The sequence below is a fragment of the Diorhabda carinulata genome, chromosome 8 (assembly GCF_026250575.1).
Source record: "Diorhabda carinulata isolate Delta chromosome 8, icDioCari1.1, whole genome shotgun sequence".
NCBI classification, from domain to species: domain Eukaryota; kingdom Metazoa; phylum Arthropoda; class Insecta; order Coleoptera; family Chrysomelidae; genus Diorhabda; species Diorhabda carinulata.
This window is the reverse complement of record NC_079467.1, coordinates 18,293,408-18,315,884: the sequence shown is the minus strand read 5'-3', so window position 1 is coordinate 18,315,884 and position 22,477 is coordinate 18,293,408. Positions and strand designations below refer to the sequence as shown.

At 31.3% G+C, this 22,477-nt stretch overlaps 1 protein-coding gene across 2 annotated transcripts; it reads left to right on the top strand.

Annotated features, from left to right (window-relative positions):
* The first annotated feature begins 2,877 nt into the window (after positions 1–2,877).
* Positions 2,878–22,093, top strand: LOC130897188 (uncharacterized). Of its 2 annotated transcripts, none has more exons than XM_057805920.1 (4): positions 2,878–2,995; positions 10,637–10,722; positions 20,059–20,289; positions 20,500–22,093. In XM_057805920.1, exons 2-4 carry the CDS (start codon positions 10,639–10,641, stop codon positions 20,590–20,592), a joined length of 408 nt encoding a protein of 135 aa, XP_057661903.1. In that variant the 5' UTR covers positions 2,878–2,995; positions 10,637–10,638; the 3' UTR covers positions 20,593–22,093. The 2 variants fall into 2 exon arrangements, with proteins under 2 accessions (XP_057661903.1, XP_057661902.1); XM_057805919.1 differs by lacking the exon at positions 2,878–2,995 and adding an exon at positions 8,712–8,937.
* Positions 22,094–22,477: the final 384 nt, after the last annotated feature.

The following is a 22,477-nucleotide window of genomic DNA, read 5'->3' as shown; positions in this document are numbered from 1 at the left end:
ACCACTAATAATAACTCAAATCTCATGATGAAATGATATTGGGCACTTGCACTCAAATAAAGCTCAAGATATAAATACACTTAACGATACATCTACTAGTATTTTATCAAGCATTTAATGAAAAAATCATTTTATAATATATTAGTAAATGATAAAATATTGAATATTAAACAAATAAAATAGAACTTATTTCAATAGAATCTTTGTGAAAACTATTCCATTCATCATTTGCTTCTACTTTAATCAATCCAATATAAGAACATCCCATATGTGTGAGCTTTGAACGTACATATTTTCTACAAGTGAATTTGGAACAAACAGGCACACAATCAAAGTAAAATCACCGAGATGAAGACTTTGTTCATTGTATCGTTCAGTGAATTGTTCAAATTTAACTTTTTATAAATTAAATCTATTCCCATACCAAAGAAAAAAGCTCGCAATAAGAATTCATGACTCAAATAACAAGTTAACAGATCATCTTAAAATCAAAAGGAGTATGATTCACTTCCTTGTAACTGTTAAATTTAAAAAAAAAATATACCACAACACTATATCTCTTGCATTGGTATAGGCTACTTTGTTATGTTTAATTTCGTCACAATTTCTTGATAGTTCCCTCTCCTTCTCATTATTCGTTGACCCGTAGTACAAAGGTGCTTCTTACTTCAGGTATGTTCTTTTATGAGATAATATTCCCGATGGTTATCTCAGATGTGAGTCAATAAATCTATTGAGCGAGATCACACCGAAGTTGCGTCCACTTTGCCCACCAGAAAAATATGTGTTCAACAGAATCTTCCTCCTCAGAATATGATGTGCAATGTTCAATTACTGACATTCCAATCTTCTTTAGAAAGCATCGGAAGTGCCCATGTCCCGTCAGGTGATACTTTACATCACCAAACTTCTTTTCTGTCTAATTCTTCACGCTACTGATGAACCCGTGGGTTCATCGTCCTCTGCAACCTTTTGAAAATCTCTCCTGTTTCTTTAGTTGTGATTATAGTTCCTCTTTACTGCTGCGGCGATACATTCTCATACTTAGTCAATGATAAGGATACAAAATTTGTTGTGATAAAATAAAGTGAAAACTTTGATGAATATTCTCATTAAGATTGTAACAGCCAATATAATAATTAACTTTTATTTCCTTATCTTGATTATAGCTATCATTAAAACGCATTGTATGTTAATATACAGGTTAAATACCCAATAGTGCTATCATTTGTTTTATTTGAAGTAAAGTTTGGTGTTGAAATCGGCTAGTGATGAAGTGAAAGTTTGTCATTTAAATAGCATGCGAAATAACATGTGACTCCAAAATTTCATTTGATTTTACATAAATTATGGTTTTTTAGAACGAATTCTGAAAAAGGAGTTTTCAAGCTTTCATCATCTTCAGTGATATGCCTGTAAGTGTTACTTACTTTCTTTATTCGCTACCGTTTTTCTTACATCGTTTCTCTGGTGTTATCCCAAAAAAACTTTCGACTCTGCTGCTCATGCTTTTGTCTCTACAGGAAATAATTTGACAGGTCTCATGAAGTTTTCTTCAGATGATGTATTTTATAATATTAAAGCTACCTGTTTCAAACAATTTTGTTAACAAAATATGTAAAAATTGCCATTTTCAAAAAGTTTTTGTGATAGTACAATTTATTTCCACAATTTTATCTGATTGTATTTTGTGATTTCTAAGAATTTTTTGATTGCGCTATTCTTCAAAGTTCATAAATATAATTCGTGGTACACGTGTTTCAAATCTCACATCGAAATGGAGGATAACAGAAATAATCTCATTAATGGTGTCTCCAAAGTTTATTTTTTTTATATTCATTAATAACAGTTTCAACAATTAAGTTTTTCCATGAAGAGTAAGACAGAGGTGTATATTGAGATCAGTGCTCTTCCCAGTTGATTTTGATAAAATAGGGATTTAAAAAAGAACAAGCATGTACATTACAAGGTGGAACATTGGAGAATGAGAAAAGTCAAATTTCGGAGCTATCATATGTAGGTGATGATAATGATGAGAAAATCAACGTGAGGATAACTGGGAACAAAACAAAGACGATGATCATAAGTAACGACAGAAAAGGACTTGAATATACTTAAATAAAAAAACTAAACAATTAAATAGATCTTAATATCTAGGATCAAAAATTACGAAAGGTGGAAGGATTGGAGAACAGAGATATAAGGAAGTTTCTTTCAAAAATATCTTTCTGGCAAAGACAGTTTATTTGCTTGGTTACGTTAGGTTAGGTAGAAATATGTATAAAACACAAAGCCAGAGCAACGAGATACAAGGAAAAATGATAATAGACAGGATAAAAAATAAAATAGTTTGAGCTTGTTATAAGAGAAAACAAAACAGCCAGAAGTTGGAATGAAGAAGTTGAGATATCAGAGAAGATGAAGATTGATTGAAATTGGGTAAGACAAATAGTAATGGATACAAAAGAATGGAGAATAGTTTGTAGAGCTAGATAAGAAGATTGTAGATACACCCTCTGGTGAAGTTTCTTAGGATTATAGTTCAAAAAAATTATATGGATAAAAAGCAATCTACTTGCTTTGCATTTTAAATTTAAATTTCTTATAGTCATAGTTTTTTACCTGTTTCAATTATCAAACCATAAAACATTTATATTCTATAAAAACCTCAAATTTTCCGTATATGTTTTAAGTCGAATGACTCACACTTTATATTGCATTCTACATGTTTCATTAAAAAAAAAATAAATATTTCCAAATACAGTCGTAATATTACAAAGAAATATCGAACGTTTCCGTGACCTTAGATCTGGTTCATTATTTTCGTTTCAGCACCCGTGTTAACGTTACCAATAAATAGTTACCACAGGTCAATTGGTAGGGGACCTCAACGGTCGGTTAAGTCAGTAACTCTCTATTTCAGACAGTTGAGTGAGGCGACTGCGAAAATTTATTCCGCATTCTGTTAAAGTGTAGAGTAAACTTTTATCAACAGGTAACGATTTTGCTATAAGTAATTCAAAATTGTATTGAAATGTAGTAGAAATATGAAAATTAAATATCCTACATCTAATAAAAACTTTCCTTTTTACGAATCTAATGTATGACATAATATTTTACATATCTTATTCCGTTTTTGTACATTTCTTTGGATTTACATAATGTTTAATACTTCAGTGTTTTTCAGTATATTCATTGATATTAATGAGCTGACAATTATCGTGATAATTATATGACTACTTTCCTGAAAGTATTTTGTCCTTTCTCTAGTTTTTTTTTTATCATTTCCTATCGTTGCTACTCGATAAAGAGCAATTAAAACAATTTTACCACAATCTTAACAACAGCGGTTCTATTTAGTTTTCTGACTGCTTTTTCATATCCGCTAAAATAGTAGGAAATGCTTGGGTGATAGCTAGATGAATAGTCAATGTTTTTACCTTGAGTTATTTCATCAACATACTATTACTTCCTTTTCAAAAAATGGAACATGGTATTTATTTTGTAAATCTACTTTTGATGTCAAATTTTTCTTCCAGGGATTTGTTAGTCGTTATTCGAAAATGCAATTAAAATCAATAAGACTTTGAATATATTTTTTATATAAAACAATGAATCACGAATTTTTTTTCAGCAAGAACGTGAAAGGTTAAACTTATTTTGAGCTAGAGTTGAACTGAAATGTGAAAAAAATGCTCAATTTCAAATTATATTCCAATAAAAATAATGTCTTCCGATGACTTATTGATATAGTGATAAGAAGAATTGTTAATCACATAATATTATTACAATATGATACTGGAAAGGTTATTCCAGATTCAAAAGTTCTTTTTCCAGTGGAGAAAATACATTAAGGCACATATTGTTGAGCTCGGAAGTTCATCACTACCTCTATCAACTAAAATCTCCTTTTCTTCTCTCAAATACTCACCTCGAACTGCTTCAGGCTCTTTCGACATTCGAATTCTCTTCCTTTAACACACTTAAATTGTTGTTCGGTCTAGATCAGCCTTTTTAGTGCGAAAAATTCTTTGAAGGTGTTGAGAAACCAAATTCCCTCAAGATCTTCATCATAATATTATCTGCTGTCAGTTCGTTGATATGTGAATCCAATTCTTCTTTCTTCACCTTCCAACAACGTATACAGAGCATCATCCTGCACTCCATCGTAGTAGAAAGAACGAATATTATTGTCAATAATAAATCATTTAAAGTTCATCATCATTAGTGTCAATCACGTCAAACAATATTTTTATAGTATTCCATGAAACCGATGTTTTATTTCTATTTCAATTCAGTAAGATTCAGTTCACAATGGAGAGTTACTCCACCGTACGACATCCTTAATAGCATTGCTGAACCTGCCTTCTCATCATTTAATAGTGTAAGAAGTGGCTTCTAGTAGCGTCCATAGATTCTTGATAGAAAAATTAAAGTAAAAAATCTGGAGATTCCAGAATCGATAGAACTAGAAAATATCTGGATTGAGCACCTTGATACCAGTAAAATCACTATTTTTCAGCTTATAATGGAAGTAGTGCTAATCATCAATCAGCTTTGGCAACTGCTGGACACAAGTCTGACGAAATTTATGTCAGTTATAAGTGGCATTCATCCAGTTTCATTGCATTCTCCTAATATCATCGCACCATTGGTGAACCTCTTTACGAGGTCAGGAATGTCCAAGGTCCAAGCGACTTTGAAAGTCTTGGAAGATAGCGAATGCATGTCTGAGCTAACGCGGAAGCAGACATATACCAGTAATGGCTAACAGGCCTCCCTGGTAAAAAAGTCTAGTTAAAAAAGGGGTAACAACTCCATATTTTGAACCAAGCCCTACTGTCGCCTCATCAGTTGTAACATCTACAAAAAACTGAACGTATGGCTGAAGGATCAGATAAAGTTTTAATGGAGAAGCAAGCAATTTAGGCCTATAACGAACCAAATATCATCTAGGAAGACAGAGGAACATTTTGGATAACGACATTAATATGTTTATTGGTTTTCTGATAAATTAACTTTGAGACGACTACATTTTTTGCGAAAGCCAAAGAGACCTTTCGAATGTCCGATTTTTTCAAAAAACGTGGATACCTTGGAAAAGTAGTACTTACATTTTGATAAATGGGGCACAAAACCTTCTGCGTCGTTCTAATGACTTTTTATTTTTACCAGTTACTGGTGATTTCTAATGAGAGGAAAACTTATCAGTACATTAATATTCTGTCCAATGTCCAAGCGACTTTGAAAGTCTTGAAAGGTATTGAATGCATGTCCAAGCTAACGTGAAAGCAAAAATATAGTGGCTAGTTGATGGTGATTTCTAATAGAAGTAAATGATTTATCTTTCTAGGTATAAAACTGTTATACAACTTACTTGGAATATCGTGAAATTACATATTTTCTCGAATATAATATTCAAATTTCCAACAAATGTTATATATAATCAATTTTGATATCAGTATAATTTCAAATTAGCTACTATATTATAGTATATTGTCAATAACGGCATCTTTCTACAGCTCAGTTTGCAAGGTCGTTGACATATAATATTAGCGTCAAACTAGAAGAAATTTCTCTACGTTTGATACTGTTAATTGAAGCATGAAACAGAAGTATGAGAATTCGAATAACTTGTTACTGCAGTAGCTATACGAACAATCTAAAGTTATTAGTACAGGTGATTAATTGATATCAATTATTATAGAGAATTGCGACTAATAAAGGAAAACATATTTTTTGCAATAGATTTTATTCATCAATGTTATCTCTTTGAAAAGAAATACAATCATTCCAACGCTTCTCTAACTTCTCGATGCCGTACTTGTAGAAGAATTTGTCTTTTTACTGAAAATAGACTTCAGTTTCAGTAATTGCTTCATCATTTGATCTGAATTTCTTAACGGTGATTCTTTTTTGAGATCAATGAATAGTCAGTAGTCACTGGGGACTATGAGGATGAAAAAGCAAACGTTGTATTGTCTTGGTGAAACAGTGGTGTTTTCTTCGACATATGAAGCGTTCTTCCTTCATTTTTGAATTAGAACGATCCAACAACTCTGTAGCTAGTTGATATTGATTGTCTCTCCCTTTCAGAGATAGTCGATGAACAATATTCCAACCCCATTCCCAAAATAATAGAGCCATAACCTTCCCAGTTGACTGTTGTACCTTTGGACACTTCGGACGTGGTTGTCCAGACTCCGGACTCAGATGATGATCGTTTTGATTCCGAAGTAGAGTGATGGATCCATGTTCCATCCATTTTTATACTAACGATAAAAATCTGGTTCATTTTTTATAAAAATGGCCATATATGCTCAGTATCTTCAACACATTGTTGATTTTTGAAGTAAAAGCGGCACCCACTTTGAAAATAGCTTTCTCGTGGCATAATTGCAAACCCACTGCCTTCTGATATCCCTAAGGCCACAGCTACCTCGCGCAATCTCCATTTTCGATTAGATATAACCAAATTGTGCACTTTTTTGATGTTTTCTGGAGTAACCATCTCAACTGGACGTTCACCATCATCGGTGCCTGTACGACCATGTTTAAATTCAGCAAACCAATAACATATTGTTGTTTTCGATGTAGGAGACTACGGATAACACTTTTGAAGCTATTATTGCTGAGTTTGTACAGTATTTTTTTTTTTTCATCAAGAAGCAATGATTAATACATAAAATTATTTTGAAAATAACGGAATTAGTTTCACTTAAATGGCTGACTAATCTAAATGTCATGAAATAACACACATTACGCCTTTGGTACTTCATAAACATCATATGGATTTTATAATGGCAGCGTTATCTATGTATCAGTCACACGACTTATTGAGTGATGTTAACCTCACTATCGACTTTTATAGAGGAATCCTTGTATATAGTTATTTATAGATCAACGTTATCCTAGAAGAAGGTTCGACGCCGCTTCTAGCGTTTACCATACAGCAACTTTGAGAGGTTATGGTAGTTTCTCATATACTACTATTAATTTCTGGTGCCCTAAGACTTTTCTTCGTAAATAAATTGATTTTCGATATAGTCTTCCTCGTGATCCATAATCAGGATGGGTTACAGGCGCTTGATAATCAGCGGTTTGTTGCTGAAACTTTACTTTACATGTTAAGGGAACATTTTCGAGCCTAACATAAATAAGTAATTTCTAGTAAAATTCACTTTACACAAAAACCACTGGGTATTAAATTCAAAGAAATGCACTGGCTAATTGTGAAGGCTCCCGATTGAAAAGTTCGAAGCTCCTCATGATTTAAAATCTCATAAGGATGGAATTCAACTCAGGGATACTACATTTAAATTCAACAAAGGTTTTTAATGTAGCGTGTCGTAAGCCTTTTCGATATCGACAAAACATTACTCGCGAGTACGAGTGAAACAAGTTTCGGGGTGAGTATTAGAAATATACGAAGCGAAACTGTTTTTTGCTACGCTCGCTATCTACGCTCGCCTTAACGTTTTGAATAACTATTAAATTTTCAAAATTCACGTTCATAGCAAATGATTTGAAACATTTCGTTAAGTCCTCAATTATTCAAGTATATGAGTATCTAATTATGTAATAAATAACTTTCTATATCTATAATATCACTTTTGACTTCCACGAAATGTGAATATGTAATAGTTTCAACAATTATATTAAAATTAGATTAGAAATTATATTCAAGCGTGAATAGTTTTTATATGAAATATCTTAATAAAACGCGTTGTGGATTTGGTATTTTAGCATACTACTCAGAACGCGTTTGGGGCAACTACTCGAGCATATACAAAGGTTATTGCGTTATGAGTAACGCAAAATACTCAGATTGCATTGTGGATGTATTCACTCCCATCTCCACATGAAATTTTGATCGATGTATCAGCTAAATCTGAGAGTGAGGCCAATTCATCAAAGGATGAATTCACTCCAACAAGAAGCTGTTTACCCAAACAAAATTAAATTATTTACTTAAACCTATCGAAAGAGGAAGCAAGACCTAGGTTCAAAACTGACATCAAAAAATCTATTAGCCCCAGGTACATTCTTTTCAAGGTATCACTTTAGAGAATGGGGTTTACGGGATTATTTTGAAGAAAAAAAATTGTGTTCTGTTGTAATATTCTTGATCTAATGAACAGCGAAGCGTATCTCTCACAACGCAATACGAGTATCTTGGTTAGCTTTCACAATAGAGCTTTGACTATGCGAATGCCTTGGTCAACTAAGATCATTTCCAAGACCGGGTCAAAAAATAGCAAGTTCCGTAATAACTCAAGTGGTATACTCGCCAGCATTGTAAGGTAAATGGCGAACCTATCAAACATGTCGACGATCATCATTGTATTGGTTCAGGGGCTGTAATAAAAATCAAATAATCGGCACACAAGTAGTTTTTGAAGAATACTTTAAGAAAATGGAGAAAAACTACCAGAAAAACTCGGTATTTCGTCAATAACGTGGAAAAGATTCAAAATTTCGATGAGATGTATGGAATCAAGTATTTAGAGCATGAAGGTTCTCATAAAAAATGTATATACATGTCAATTCTGAAGATACGTGCCCCTGAAATGTGTTTTTCAGTAATGGACCCCTGATGCAAGAGTTGTGACGCTCATGCTCAAGTTAATGTAACTGTGTAGATTCGTGATTTGAGTAGGCTTAAATCAGATACTCCTAATAATTGATATAAAGTTTATTTGACAGTTATACACAATTGATATTTGTGAATTCGATTCCCGATTCTGATAACAGATATGACAAATCGGATTATTTATTTATAACTCAAATAAATTTCTTGAAAGTGGGAAAAATTATTAAATCATATAGTCCGAGTTAAAAATATGAAATTGGAATAAGTGGAAAAGAAAGACAAGAATTCCTAGTACAAACCAAAATGAATGAAAATGTATTAATTTATGAATGTATTGAATGATGGTAAGTAATCGCCGGTAGTACATCATCTTTATTTAATTATTAAGATATCAACATTCTCATCATAGTCGAAGCATGGGAAATTTCGCTTGGGATTTCAAAATAAAACTGTTCTGATATTATAAAGATAAAAATTAAGCTTACTGCGAGAAGAGAGGAGATTCTAAAATACGGAATCTTACTTTGATGAAGCTAAGGTCAATAAGAAAGATTTACTCGCCTATTCAGAAGAATTCCCATGTAATTTGGACAATTTCCGGAAATTGTAAAACAAGATGAATGGAAACTTTCTTATGGCATGTTTTTAGACGCATATCCTGAAAGAGCAGAGTATTGGGACTAGAATGACAAGAGGCTTTTTTCAGGGACCTACACTTTGATAATTTCTCGTTAATCAAAAAGACATCGATCAGAAAAAAGTTAGCAAACTAAAAAACAACGTGTTTAGACAAATGTGACTGAATTTGGCCAAAGACAAGGTTGTAATGAATTCAGTAACTCATTTTTTCAATTTTGACCTACTGAATCTTGGAAAAAATTCTGCTTGTCGAAGTAAACCTGTACAAAAATTCAAAAAATTAGTGAAATGTCATTATTTATTAATAAAAAATATTTCATCCTTGGATAACAAATAGAAACCTCCTTAAACGGCACTTGCCATCTATATACATCAATTGCTGAAGGTTTTGCCTTCAGAATTTTGTTAACTTTAGAACTTTTCAGCCAAAAAAGAGAGTTATAGAGATTTTAGTCGACAAATCTTGCAGTATTCAGAGTTGTTGACACGTATGTCTGATATTACCAATTACAGCTCAGCATCTAGTAAAGCATTTTTTGGAAAAATATGTTCAATTCTTTTTTGTCCAGATTTTTACGTTCTACAAGTTTGGTCATATACATTGTATCGAAATTTTCAACCCCTTCCACGTTATTGACAAAATACCAATAAGGTTAAAACCCTTGGTTCCTGGACTATATATCTTAAAACTATTAATTTTCCATTTTAGCAAATAGTATCTCTGCAATATTCTACATTGTTCAGAAGGAAGTGTTCCTTCTGCTTCTCATAATCTCTGTTCTTTCACTTCACTTATTAATAATTTATATCCACCTTCCAAAGTTCTCTCGTCCATAAAGCGAAGACCTTCGTTTATGTACAAACTAAATCCCATGTCCTACATTTTACAGTTGACCGTGAAATGATGTCGACTTCATATTGTCGAATGAGCTGGGTGATGCAGTACATCCCAATTTAATATTTTTTCTCTAATCTTCGTCTTGCATTGTCCTGTTGCATGATAACGCCTTTTCTGTTAACAATCGATTTCGAAAATTGGTTCAATAGATCCAACAAAGATCCGCATCAATAGTTTTGTAAAGGTCACAATCTTTCAAAATTAACAACACAGAAAAGTAGCTTTTTGGATTGTAGGCTGTTATTTATAGTCAAATTGCTTTTACTTTTACTTCTAGTACATCGATGGATTCCCTTATCTGACCATAGAGAATATTCTCGTCTAAAACATTTGGAAAATTATCGTAAATATCACTACAATCAAATAGCATACAATGATGGTTAAGCTCTTCATTTCACCCCAAATGAAAAATGATAATTTAATATTGACAAATTTTAAAAATAACAAACTGCTAGATCTGCTAAAATGATATTTTTTCAATTAAATCTGGAAATTTTTTGTTACAGTTATGTTTAGATTGACTGCTGCAATCTTCTTTTTATCGGTAGCAACCGTTATTGCCTTCCCTACCAACAATGAACAACTGGACAAGGTAAGAAAGTATTGATTTTAATTACAAATTCCTTTACTGATATTAATAATCAATAATATATACCGTACAGTACATTCAAGAGTTGAAATGTTATGTATTACGAGAGTTATATACAGAAAATTTTGTGTCTTAGAACTTCTGCAAATTCCCTTTCGTTTCATTAAAACAGTACTAAAACAAGACGACTAAGATTACTCACATATCCTGAATAAACCATATTCTGAGATCTCACAACTTTGAGGCATTGAAAAGCGATTTCTATTGATCGATCGGCATTAATTTTTCACTTTATTGCTAAATTTGAACAATAGGTATTCATTTCTTTAATTTCTTATTTCTTAGACGTTTAGATATAATAAGCATTTAAATTTTCTTGATTTTTGGTCTCCTTTGTTATAAAATTAGTTTTTTTTATAATTTTTAAAACAAAGGTAGATTTTGACGTTTTTACTTTTCTTTGAATCTTTATCAAAATATATAGATAAGATGAATTGAAAATAAATGAAAATGATACTAAAATTGAAGTAGAAGAAAATGCAATGGAATCAAATGAAAAAATTAATGAAATAAATAATGAGACGATAATGGCAGATAGTGATTTGAATGATTATATAAAAATGCATGATAAAATATTAGAAAACGAATTTTATGTCATAAAGCCTGAGTTAAATTCAAAAATATTCAATACACAGAATCAAAGTAATATTTTTATAAAAAAAAAGAAAAGTCGAAACGTCAAAATTTATCTTTCTTTCAATAATTATCAAAATAATGCATTAACTATAGGTATTTATGCAACAAGTAAGTAAAGTAGTACTTTTTGTCACGAGTAGGACACCCAGCAATTCCTCCGAGTGAAAAAATTACTAGTTTCAAACAAAATTTTTATCAATTTTTGTTTTGTAATAGCAATATTTAAAGTACAACTGTGAGCATTATTAATTTGAAGTGAGAAGGAGTTACAGTACTATTGGCACTTGACGAGTTCAAAGAAATCAATCGTTGTATTAGTACTTGTTGGTAGGATCGTGAACTACAATGTTGCTTGAAGTCGAACTAGTTGTTTCAACAGCTCAGCTATTACACGCAGCAGTAGTTGAAGCAATGATAGTCAGTATGATAGCTTATATGGGAGTCACGACATACGTAGATGAAGTTTGACCGCTCTACTCAATTTTCTCTATACATTCAAACAGATTTACTGATTTCCAATTGTCATTGAGTGGATCTCTTGGTTCCAAACTACTCCGAATAAACGATTTCCGTCGGTCTGTTATTTCTAGTCTAGGATTCCTTAGCTTCTTCTGCATGTTTTCTTGTATTCCTTGATGCCCTCTCATCAAGAAATATAAGAAAACATGCAAAAGATGCACAAAAATCTGAGATCAAGTTGTTGCTTTATAGTAGATGCAGATTACTGCTCTATACAGGATGTTTCGGGGCTTAATGCAAAACATTCGAGTGAGTAGATGATGTGAGAATAATCATGTTTCTAAGTTATTGGCCTCCAAAGCTGCGAAATCAGAACTTATAACATGTTTCCTGAGGTGGATTTGTCGGGGAGGTCCATTTGCATGGCCACCACGTTCCCCTGAATTAAATACAATGAATCAATTGTGGTTTGAGAAGGTCTAGCCTGCTCTGAAAAAAGTATCGTTTCATTAACCAGAAAAAGGATAAGAGTTGGACTAATTGACTAATTTCAAAAAATGCGACCAGATTTGAAGAAAAATAAAGTGCTTTTCCAGATCTGTCTCCCAGCGACATATTCTGTTTGTTAAATCAAAATTTTCACTTGCAGGATAAAACAAGGACGTTATTGCACACATTAACGCCTATTTTAAGAAAAGATAACTTATGTAAAATGTCTTGTTCGTTAGTTGGATCGCAAGCTGTCTGACACAACCCAACCCAGAAATCGTTTAGCTGAAAATGTTCCTTTCACTTTTTTTGTCATATTTATTATAATAACTTTCAATTATTTATATGAAATTGCTCAAATTTCGATTATATATATTAATTGAAATAGAATACAACATGCATAGGGGTAATATTCAATTTAAAATCATTCAGATATTCAAACTAATAATTACGAATGCTACAATTACGTGATTAGAAAAACAAGAGATTGGAATTCAAGGTTCTTCTAAGTAGTTGAGACAATTGAAGTTAATTCGTCATTGTCAACGTAAATCGAACATTTCCTATGTAAATGCAGATAATAATGTTCTTCATGAAAATTTTTTTGGTTTTCCTTTTATTTTAGAAATTTTTGGTTAGATTAGGTTAGGATTATATACTGTGTCCCAGTCGTGAATAATAAAATAAAACAGGGTGGACATGTTGAAAACCTGCAATGCTGAACAATGAAAACTGAACATTTTCTGTTGTGTGGTTATAACCTGATACTGCTAGCGGAATAATAGTCAAGAAAGGCGAGGCAATCGTTGGTGACTGTAGCTGAAGAATAATTAATTAGAAAGTTTCCTGTTAAATCATGACTTCGATGGTTTTAGTGAAATATATTGTCGAGAGTAAAAAAGGTCAAAGCAGTATTTTATAATTTACTTCTCGAAAGATCTTTTATAAAAGGTTCAGCATAAGACGATTACTTGATAATATTCGGGTGTAAATGGTTGGATTTGTCCTATTTTCTAGTTCTATTTAAAAAAATAGAGAAATTCGATATTTATGAAGTTAAATTTTGAACACTTTCTATACACACCTTGTATAGAATGAAAAATTTTTCAACATAGATTCACATACGTCTGACTGTGCTAATAGCAACCGAATAGAAACCATTTTCATATCTTTAAGGGTATTCCCGTAAAAAAATAATTTATAAGGGTCTGCAACGGTCAAATTTTTTACAAAAAAAAAAAGGAACTGAAGTATGGATTTTGCGAAAAAAATTTTTTGACAAAATATATTAAAATTTCACATAGATTTTTAAAATGTATATATACAGGGTATTCTAGTCAAAATAACAAAGTTAGAGAGGTAGAACCGGAAGTCGATCATCTCTGAAAACATTTTATTTAAAAAGATCGTGTCCGAAAACCTAAATTTTTGTGATTTTACTATGAGTATTTTGCCATATTCAGATGGTTTTAACTCATCGTGGGACGCCCTATATATTTTCAATGTACCTACTTTACAATTAAATTGAATGTTGAAAATGTTCTCCATTCACTTCTTGACAATAAACGAAGCTATTTTCGAATTATAGTACAACATTTTGTATGACTTCAGGGGTAATTTCGTTAATTAATTTCTTCAGCAATACTGTCGGGTCTATTGAAATATACTTCAAAAATAATCAGTTATTTCGTATCTGTTCTGCTAAACATCAGGAAAAAATCACAATTCAAATGTTTTATTTTAACTTCGGCGGAGATAACGAAGTTGTAGCTATTACTTCGAAATTATGAAATTTACGTATAGGGAATATTCGACGAAAAATAATAAGTATTTCTCAAGGATATCGAAAAGCGCAAAATCTTAATTTGAAATAACAAAGTTCATTATTATTCGGGAAAAAAGAAAGATCTGACAATAATGTAAATACCACCATAATGCCGGCCGTATCATAAGGCCCAAAAATTTATGATAAACTACAAGCCGTTTCCGATATAATTGAGGCGTTCCATACATAAAACTCACTCTGTATAATAACAACTATGAAGGTTTGTGCCACAGACTAATCAATTATATTAATATGCATTCAAAACATGATTGTTTCAATTAAGTGTGCCCTTAAGACAATTGTGAAGGATAAACTGATTCATTGTCTCTTGACCAATGAAATCTATTTAACAAACTTACGCCGAATATTTAAACTATTCAGGACGGTATTTTCTCTTGACATTAATCTGGATAACTGTCAGAAATCTAAACTCCTGGGAATTATTTAGAGGATTGGGAAGACAGAGATGCATCAGATTATTATTGAATGTATTTTGTGGAAAAAGCCCTATTGAATTTATAGCAATTCTTTTAAATCACTTAGAAAAATTCAAAATCTTGAGAAAATAAAAACAAATTAACACATTTTGAAGGAAATTATAGTAGAATGAAAGACAAAACAACATTCTCAAAATGATCCTACTCAACTCCATGAACGAAATATTGAGAATATTTATCTGTTTTTGATATAACATGTTATTAATCGAAATTTTCCCGATCAACTCCAAAAACTTCTTTCGTTGTTCAAGCAGTATAGGTTCTGAAATTATCAAACAAAAGGATGAAACCTTCTCTTTCAATATACCCGATGCCAACGGTTTTCATCGAATTATTCATCGGAACTTCATCACACTTGATTAGAATAACATAATATTCAATATCTTTTTTCTGTTTCGGCATTAGAAAAATATTATTTACGCATGGTTTTTGTATTAAAATGGACTGCATTCTTTAGCTATTTTTGGTAATTTTCTGTAGCGAGTTGGTGCCCCTGAATAACAATTTCTTTTTGACAGTTGACTAGACGATTAATAATATAAGGTTGGTAACTAAGTACATTCGCTTTTTACTGATAGAGAGCTTTGCTTTATTTTTTGTGTGACTTTTATTTAAGCTATCAATTGAAAATTTTTGGCATAATTCACTTCTTTATGCTACTGCTACTGCTCACAAAGAAATATATGAGGTTGATGGTGCTGATTGGGATTTTTCCCTCAAGCAACGTTCTGGTCGGCCTACTGAATTTGATGATGACCAAATCAAAGTCAGACCAAATGCTCGTTGCAAGGAAGCTACATGTAGTGCACACAACAATTGAAAAACACTTAAAACGTCTTGGGCTAGTGAAGAAGCTTGATATTTGGATACATCACAAATTGAAAGGAATTAATTTAACACAACTCATCACTGGTGACTAAAAATGGATCCTAAACAGTAACATAGTTAGAAAAAGATCATGGAGCAAACATGATGAACCAGCAGAAACCATATGAGAAGATGAAAACAACAAAAAAGCTCATGCTGTCAGTTTGGTGGGATTACAGAGCTGTTGTGTTTTTTGAGCTGCTTCCAAAGAACCAAACGATCAATTCTGATGTTAACTGCCAACAATTAATGGAGCAATCAAAGAGAAACGGTCAAAATGGAAAGGTTTAGTGTTCCACCATGATAATGTAAGGCCTCACACATCTTTGACAACTCGTAAGAAACTATTTGAGAAGGTGGATCTTTATAGCTGCTTTTTTCTTCTTAGAAACGATGAAAAGCTGATTGTGAAATTTGTTTTTTTAATATACCCTATATTTTTTTATCGATATCCTAATTCACATTTATTCGAAAACCTTATGATGTGAATAATAGATCAATGAAGCAGAAAAGTTTGAATGTAATTGTTTGTTGATGATTCTGAAAAGTTACAAACTTTGTTGATATAATTAATTTTATGATCGACATTAAAAGGCAGTCGGGGAACTGTTTGTATTTGTAAAATAATTTCAAGTTGGAAAATGATTGAAAAGTGGAAATAAATGTTTTTCAGAATAGAAAAATTGGAGGATACTTTTTTAATGCCGACAAAGAATTATTCAGATCCTACAGGCAACTGGGATATCACTTAAATAAGGTATTGAAATCAAAATTAATAATTGGCCAAACAATTAGCTTCAACTGCTGAAAAAACAAAATTAGATATTTTGGATTATTAATTCAAATTTTTTACTAGAGTCTATTTTCATGAATGAGAGAGTAATAAAATTATGAAGCATTCTTAATCCACAGGCGTATCTATCTTTTAGTAGACTGTTGAAATATTTCTTCGTTGAAGCTGCTATTTCTGAGTAAATCTCTCTCAACGACGAAAGCCATATAAACAAGCAAATCCAATGAGAGATTTGTCGTTCGTCTTATTTATTTTCAAGTTTCAAGTTCTTGGTTTCAAATGAACAAACTTTTGAAATACGCGATCATAAACACTACCTTTCTCTTTCACAAAAATGTGGGTACACATTTTGTGCTCTTGTTTTTGAATTTTATAATGGAAATTTTGAGGTCCAAATTCTCATATGTTTTTTGTCAAAATGTCAAAATGTTCTTGAGTACATGAACCCATTTTACGGTGAAAAGGTTGAGGTTAGGAAAAAATGCTTGGAGATCAATCTGTAGAGAATTCTATGCTGCACATTTTTTGCTTCAGCAGTTTTTCTTGAATTCCTCGTAGTTTTTGAGTAATTCGCGATTCAAAATATTTTTCAGTGTATAATAAACCCACTTTAAGGTGAAAATTTTCAGGTTAGGAACAAATACCTAGGATACTTCTTTGTTGAAAATTTTGTACCCTACATTTTTTGTTGTGGCAGTTTTTTCAAATTCCTCATAGTTTTCGAGTTATTCGCGTTTGAAGTCCCAAAATTTCAAAAATCCGTGTCCGTAATTTTGTTAAGAGTTGCTAGACTTATTCAGTACACCAAAACCTCCCAGAATCTAGAAAATCAAAACCGCCCAATTAAATTTAAGGTTTCGGCTTAAAATCGCATAACTTGCCCGTACCATATCTGGTGCTCCATTTATAAAATCCAAAATCAGTTCCATTGTGAAAATTTTTGATTTTTACAATTTTTGGGTTTCATGAATGCGATAAGTTTATAAAGTTTCGAATGTTGTTATGGTTTGAGGACTCAAAATAAATCTATCTAAGATATTTTTATGTAAATGAAACTGCCTTCGTTTCAATCCTTTATTTGATCTTTGTCAAAGCTTTGGGCCATGTTATATTGCACGCAATTTTTGCAGGAAAGTAATCAGATTCTTCTTTCATGTTTAATTAGCTCAACAATCATTGTTTTATTATTATTATTATTATAAATAAGTTTTTATTACTTATACATAAAATAAAGTGTAATTCAGTTTTCGTCGTATCAAATTATTCATATTCATATTATAAGTGTAGTATATTTTACCATCGAAAAACTCAATTTTCCTCTATTTTAAAGTAAAATAAACCTCCACAGACTTACAAAACCGAGTACTTTTGTATAACGTGGAAAAATATTTGCTACGACAAAATTATAAAATAGTAGAAAATATTGAAATAAAAATGCCCTCTGATGAAACAACGGTTCATCTTCTTTATTGGGTTGATGTAATATAGTTTATTCTTTGTTATTTTACATTAACAAAAGCTATTTGACGAACGGAATTAATAAAAAGCATGAGGATTAATTATAAATATGTTTTGTTTTCATGAGAAGTTCATGTGTTATGAAAACAGCCTATCAATTTAATCTAAATATGAATATTATAATTATACAAATATTTACATTTATATGGAATTATTCTGTAATAAAAAAGTGTCTTCAAAAATATGGTTTCATATGAACTTTGTAATTAATAATAATTTGAAACTTGCAATTTCATATTCACGTATTTTACTTATTTCTATTATGAGAAAATGGAGATAGGAAATTTTCAAAGGCTATTAGAAGTATCCAAATTCGCTTCATTACATTTTTTTCTCAATTTTGTTCCTCTGATTATTTGTCCGTTTGTTTGTTTGTTTGGTTGTGAGTGAATCTACAAACTCGCGATACAAGTTTGATTCAAATACAATAAGAAATATAATTTCAACATGAACATAATTTTTTTTGGAAGTAATATAAACTTTTGAGGCTTTTGAATTCGATAACTAATATATATCATATGTTTAGGATCAATTTTACACAGATTCCTCACTTTTTACTAGGTTTCTATTAATCTTCAACTGACAATGAAAAAAAAATATTTTGCAATCAACAATAATAATATAATGTCCGAATCATGACAAAATTTTCAGTTAGTGCCATTATGTTAATATTCTTAGGTCATTCAATAGTTTTGAATTGAATTTATTCACCCAATATTTCCTCTGAAACATTATTAGGTGTAATCCACTTTACTACAAGTAATCAGTTAATGAAGTAACATTGTAACTAATCATGATTGTTGTCTATTGTTGTTGAAACCAGAAAACTAAGTATCATATTTTTTTTTGAAAGGAGGTACGCCTGCACAGAAGAGCTAGACACTGTGTACTCTGCTCCATCATATGTGATCTTAAAATTTTCGGCAATTGAATTTAAGCAGAAATGTACATTTGCCTTACAGACAATATTTAAGCGAAATGGAATAAAAAACAACCAAGCCAGTGGATTGCAAAGGGCGAATCTGCTCCGAAAAGGCAAAAACGGTTTCCCCGGTCGTAAAAATCATGACAAACCGTTTCAAGAGAACGAAAAAGCTTGACTACTTACCGTATTCACAAAATCTAGCCTTTAGCGACTGTTTTCTGTTTTCTAATATCAAACTAACTCTTACAGAAGAGAGATTTTCATCGGGCGAGAAGACGAGAACGTCATTACATTCATAAACGGTTATTTTGGGGAAAAAGGGGCAGCTATTATTCATAATAAATTTAAAGGTTGAAGCATCTCTGGATTATCCCATGTATAGACCCACGTTGTCAAATCTGAACTCGTTGAAGTGAGTCCCATGTCAATACCAAAATGAATCGTATCATATATTAAAAAACTGTGCATTCCATATAACATAGTGATAGTTTCGTAAGAGTGAATTTGCACAGCAGTCTTGTACAGACAAACATGGAGGTGGTTCAACTAATTTATTATTACATACGAACATATCACATAAAAACGTTGCGAAAATTCACGAAAATTATGTAAAACTACAACTAAGAAACTTAAAATTCAATTTAAACATTTCAATAATTTCATTATAATATCTGATATTCTTCATTATCTTATATTTCTTTATTTAAGTCTGGCTATTCCTATCAAATACTGGTGAAATCTACTCCAAATTATTTGATTCAAATAATAATTTCCAGAATTTCAGTTCATTACATCGTAAAACTTCGGCACCTTCATTTAAATCAACATGTCTCCTTATCTAATATCATTATCACAAATACGAATACTGTAACTATAAGAATTTAACATAATTCATCAGATATGACAAATTTCAACCGTTGTACTAGATCCGGAACTGGAAACTCCTAGCATTATTTCAATTATCAACCTCTTCAAAGGATATTTATAACTTCATATCGCCCCATAGATATTATTCTCTCAACTAATTACCCTAAGTAAACCTTTCGGAGAAGCTGAAGTAGTTTTTAAAATTTGCAGACAAATTTCCATATAATATCAACCCTGGGAAGGTTTATAAGCAAGTATAGATACTAATTTCAAAACTAATTATGGATATAAAAATGACGATTTCAAGAAATACTTAGGAACTTTTCTACTTTATTGAATAAAATCTTCAAACCGTTTTCATACTCCAGAATAACCAGATTAAATTCGTTTTGTTTTCTTCTAGGCAACAATAAATGATGTGGCGGTGAATACAGTGTCAGAAGAAAAGAAAGTCGAACAAACTGTTGTGTCTTCTGATCCTCAGCAACCAGCAGCACCAGCATCATCAATTCAGATAACGGGTATCACTACCGGATTGAATCCATCACCTGCAGCACCCGCAACAGAAAATACCCCGTTCAAACCGGTTCGAACGGGATCTGTTTTCGCTAGATTCATCGATGATATATTCCAGGTAATTTGTTTAACATTATTCGGAAGATTTTGATGACTCTCGTGAATTTTTATTATTGCTAATTAATCAAAAGAGCTCATTTCTATGGAAGATTGTTTTTCTTACTTAAGATACTCAAATATATCATCATAAATACTCTAATTTCTCCACTGTTTATTCTATTTTCGCTTAAAATTATAATCATGTTATTGAAATTCTGTTTTTTTCCAGATTCCAATAGCAGTACTACAGAATGTTGCAAAACTGATAAGCAATCCATTTACTCAACGAAAAAACCCAGAAGTAGTAGCTACGGTATCATAAACAGATAGTTTTTTATACCGTTTATTCCACAAATCTTGCTTTTATAATTGATAACATATTTTCTACAAATTTGCTAACAAATTACTTGAAAAATTGATACTTGTTTACTTTAATGCAGTATTAGAAACCAGAAATAGAAAAAACAGAAACAATTCGTTTTATCGGTTTCTAAGGTGGATAAATTCTAATTTATTTCCTTTTTCTTTCCAGAATTTTTGATATTCTCCTTCTTTGTTAACTACTTCTTCCTATTTCTTCATTATACTTTCCAAACTCTCTTTCATTCATTCTTAAATTACTCGTGGTTTCTCTCTTTTCTCTCTACGACTTCCCTACCAGGGATTTATGATTTCCACAGTTTCTTCATTGTTCAATGTTACACTAGTGAACTTGATTCGAAATTATTTAGTTTCTTTGGGTCATATATTGATCATATTACTTTTATTTTCAATACTTACAATGAACGTTTCTGCTTCGTTTGTCACCTACTTATCATTTTATAAATTCCCCTTGTACTGATGTTACTTCACCTTCAAATATATTTCTATTAACGTTAAAAGCTTCATTTGCTTCTTCAGTTTCTAATTAATCCAGTTGGTTTATTTTTAGGTTACTTTTTATGAGTTGATGGTAGTTTTCCTAAAAAAATACATCAGAAATGAAAGAGCGGAAATTTCTGTATAAAAAAATGTTGTATTTGATTTCTAAAAATGCGTATTGAGTGAAGACATTTTACTGCTCACATCTTTAATTTTCCCACCGACAGAAAAAAATTATCAATTGAGACCACTTAGAGGTGATATTTACACCAACGCGGTAAACTTTCAGAATGGATTTTTTGTTTTGGGGTGTCCATTATGCAGAATTTCTACTTTCTGTTTCACGATTTCAGCTCAGAGGGATTTTTGGTCTCTAGCGATTGGGCTAATATCCAATTTCGTGTTATTTCTATGAGTTATTCATCGAAAATAACCAAACCGGAACAAATGGAAGCTAGGGATGATCTCTAAAGGATAATAACTATCAGATTAGCCCATATAATGTTGTTAATACTTATTGTTGATTGTACTAAATTTTTAAAAATGTTACTAAAATTTAAAATCTCGAGTCCTGTGGTTAGTGTATTTATGATTAATTTTCACTTCCTATTCTTTCGCAGTTTTCTCTAACTGTATTTTCATCATTCATTTCATTTCTGCTTATAATGACAATAATTACATAATTTGATCATGTCGTAATCAGTACGATATTTCGCATATCATTTTGTGTTTTGTTACGAATGATTCATTAACTTATGGATTGTGAATTATTGCAAATTTTTTTATATTCGTGAATCGAACGGAAATTATGAATTTTTTATGATGTGTTGTTAGCATTTTTGATAGATATCGATTTTTCGTGAAATACTATAGACCGTTAATGATTTGATCAACCATCATAGTTTTATTTGTAAATATGTTATTTGTTAAGTTTTGTTACGTGAATAAAAGTATCAATGAATTTCTTGTGATGATTAATTTCCTATCCTTAATACTATAATGTAACAAAGTTGATGGAATTATGAATGAAATACGTAAGACAAAGAGAGACTTAACTTAAAATGAACAATAATGAAGCTATTTAATTCAGTTCCTTTTGTCTAGGATATTATATGGAATAAAACAGTCGTTAGGTTAGTTAAAAGTTTGTGTAACAAAACAACGTTAACGATATGAAGTTTAATACAAAAGAACAATGGAAAAATGAGCGTGAAGAAATAAAATGAAGGTTTATTCATACATCTGAGTTTCAAATTTAAGCGATCCGTCGTTTTTATATCTTCCATGTCTTCGCACAGAATACGTATTATCTGGAATCCGTGGGTCTTTTGAATTTACAGAATATC

Excerpts from the sequence above, each read along its gene's own strand:
- LOC130897188 (XM_057805919.1), top strand. Across the intron at positions 10,723-20,058 it reads ACAATGAACAACTGGACAAG|GCAACAATAAATGATGTGGC; the intron begins GTAAGAAAGTAT and ends GTTTTCTTCTAG. Across the intron at positions 20,290-20,499 it reads TCATCGATGATATATTCCAG|ATTCCAATAGCAGTACTACA; the intron begins GTAATTTGTTTA and ends GTTTTTTTCCAG.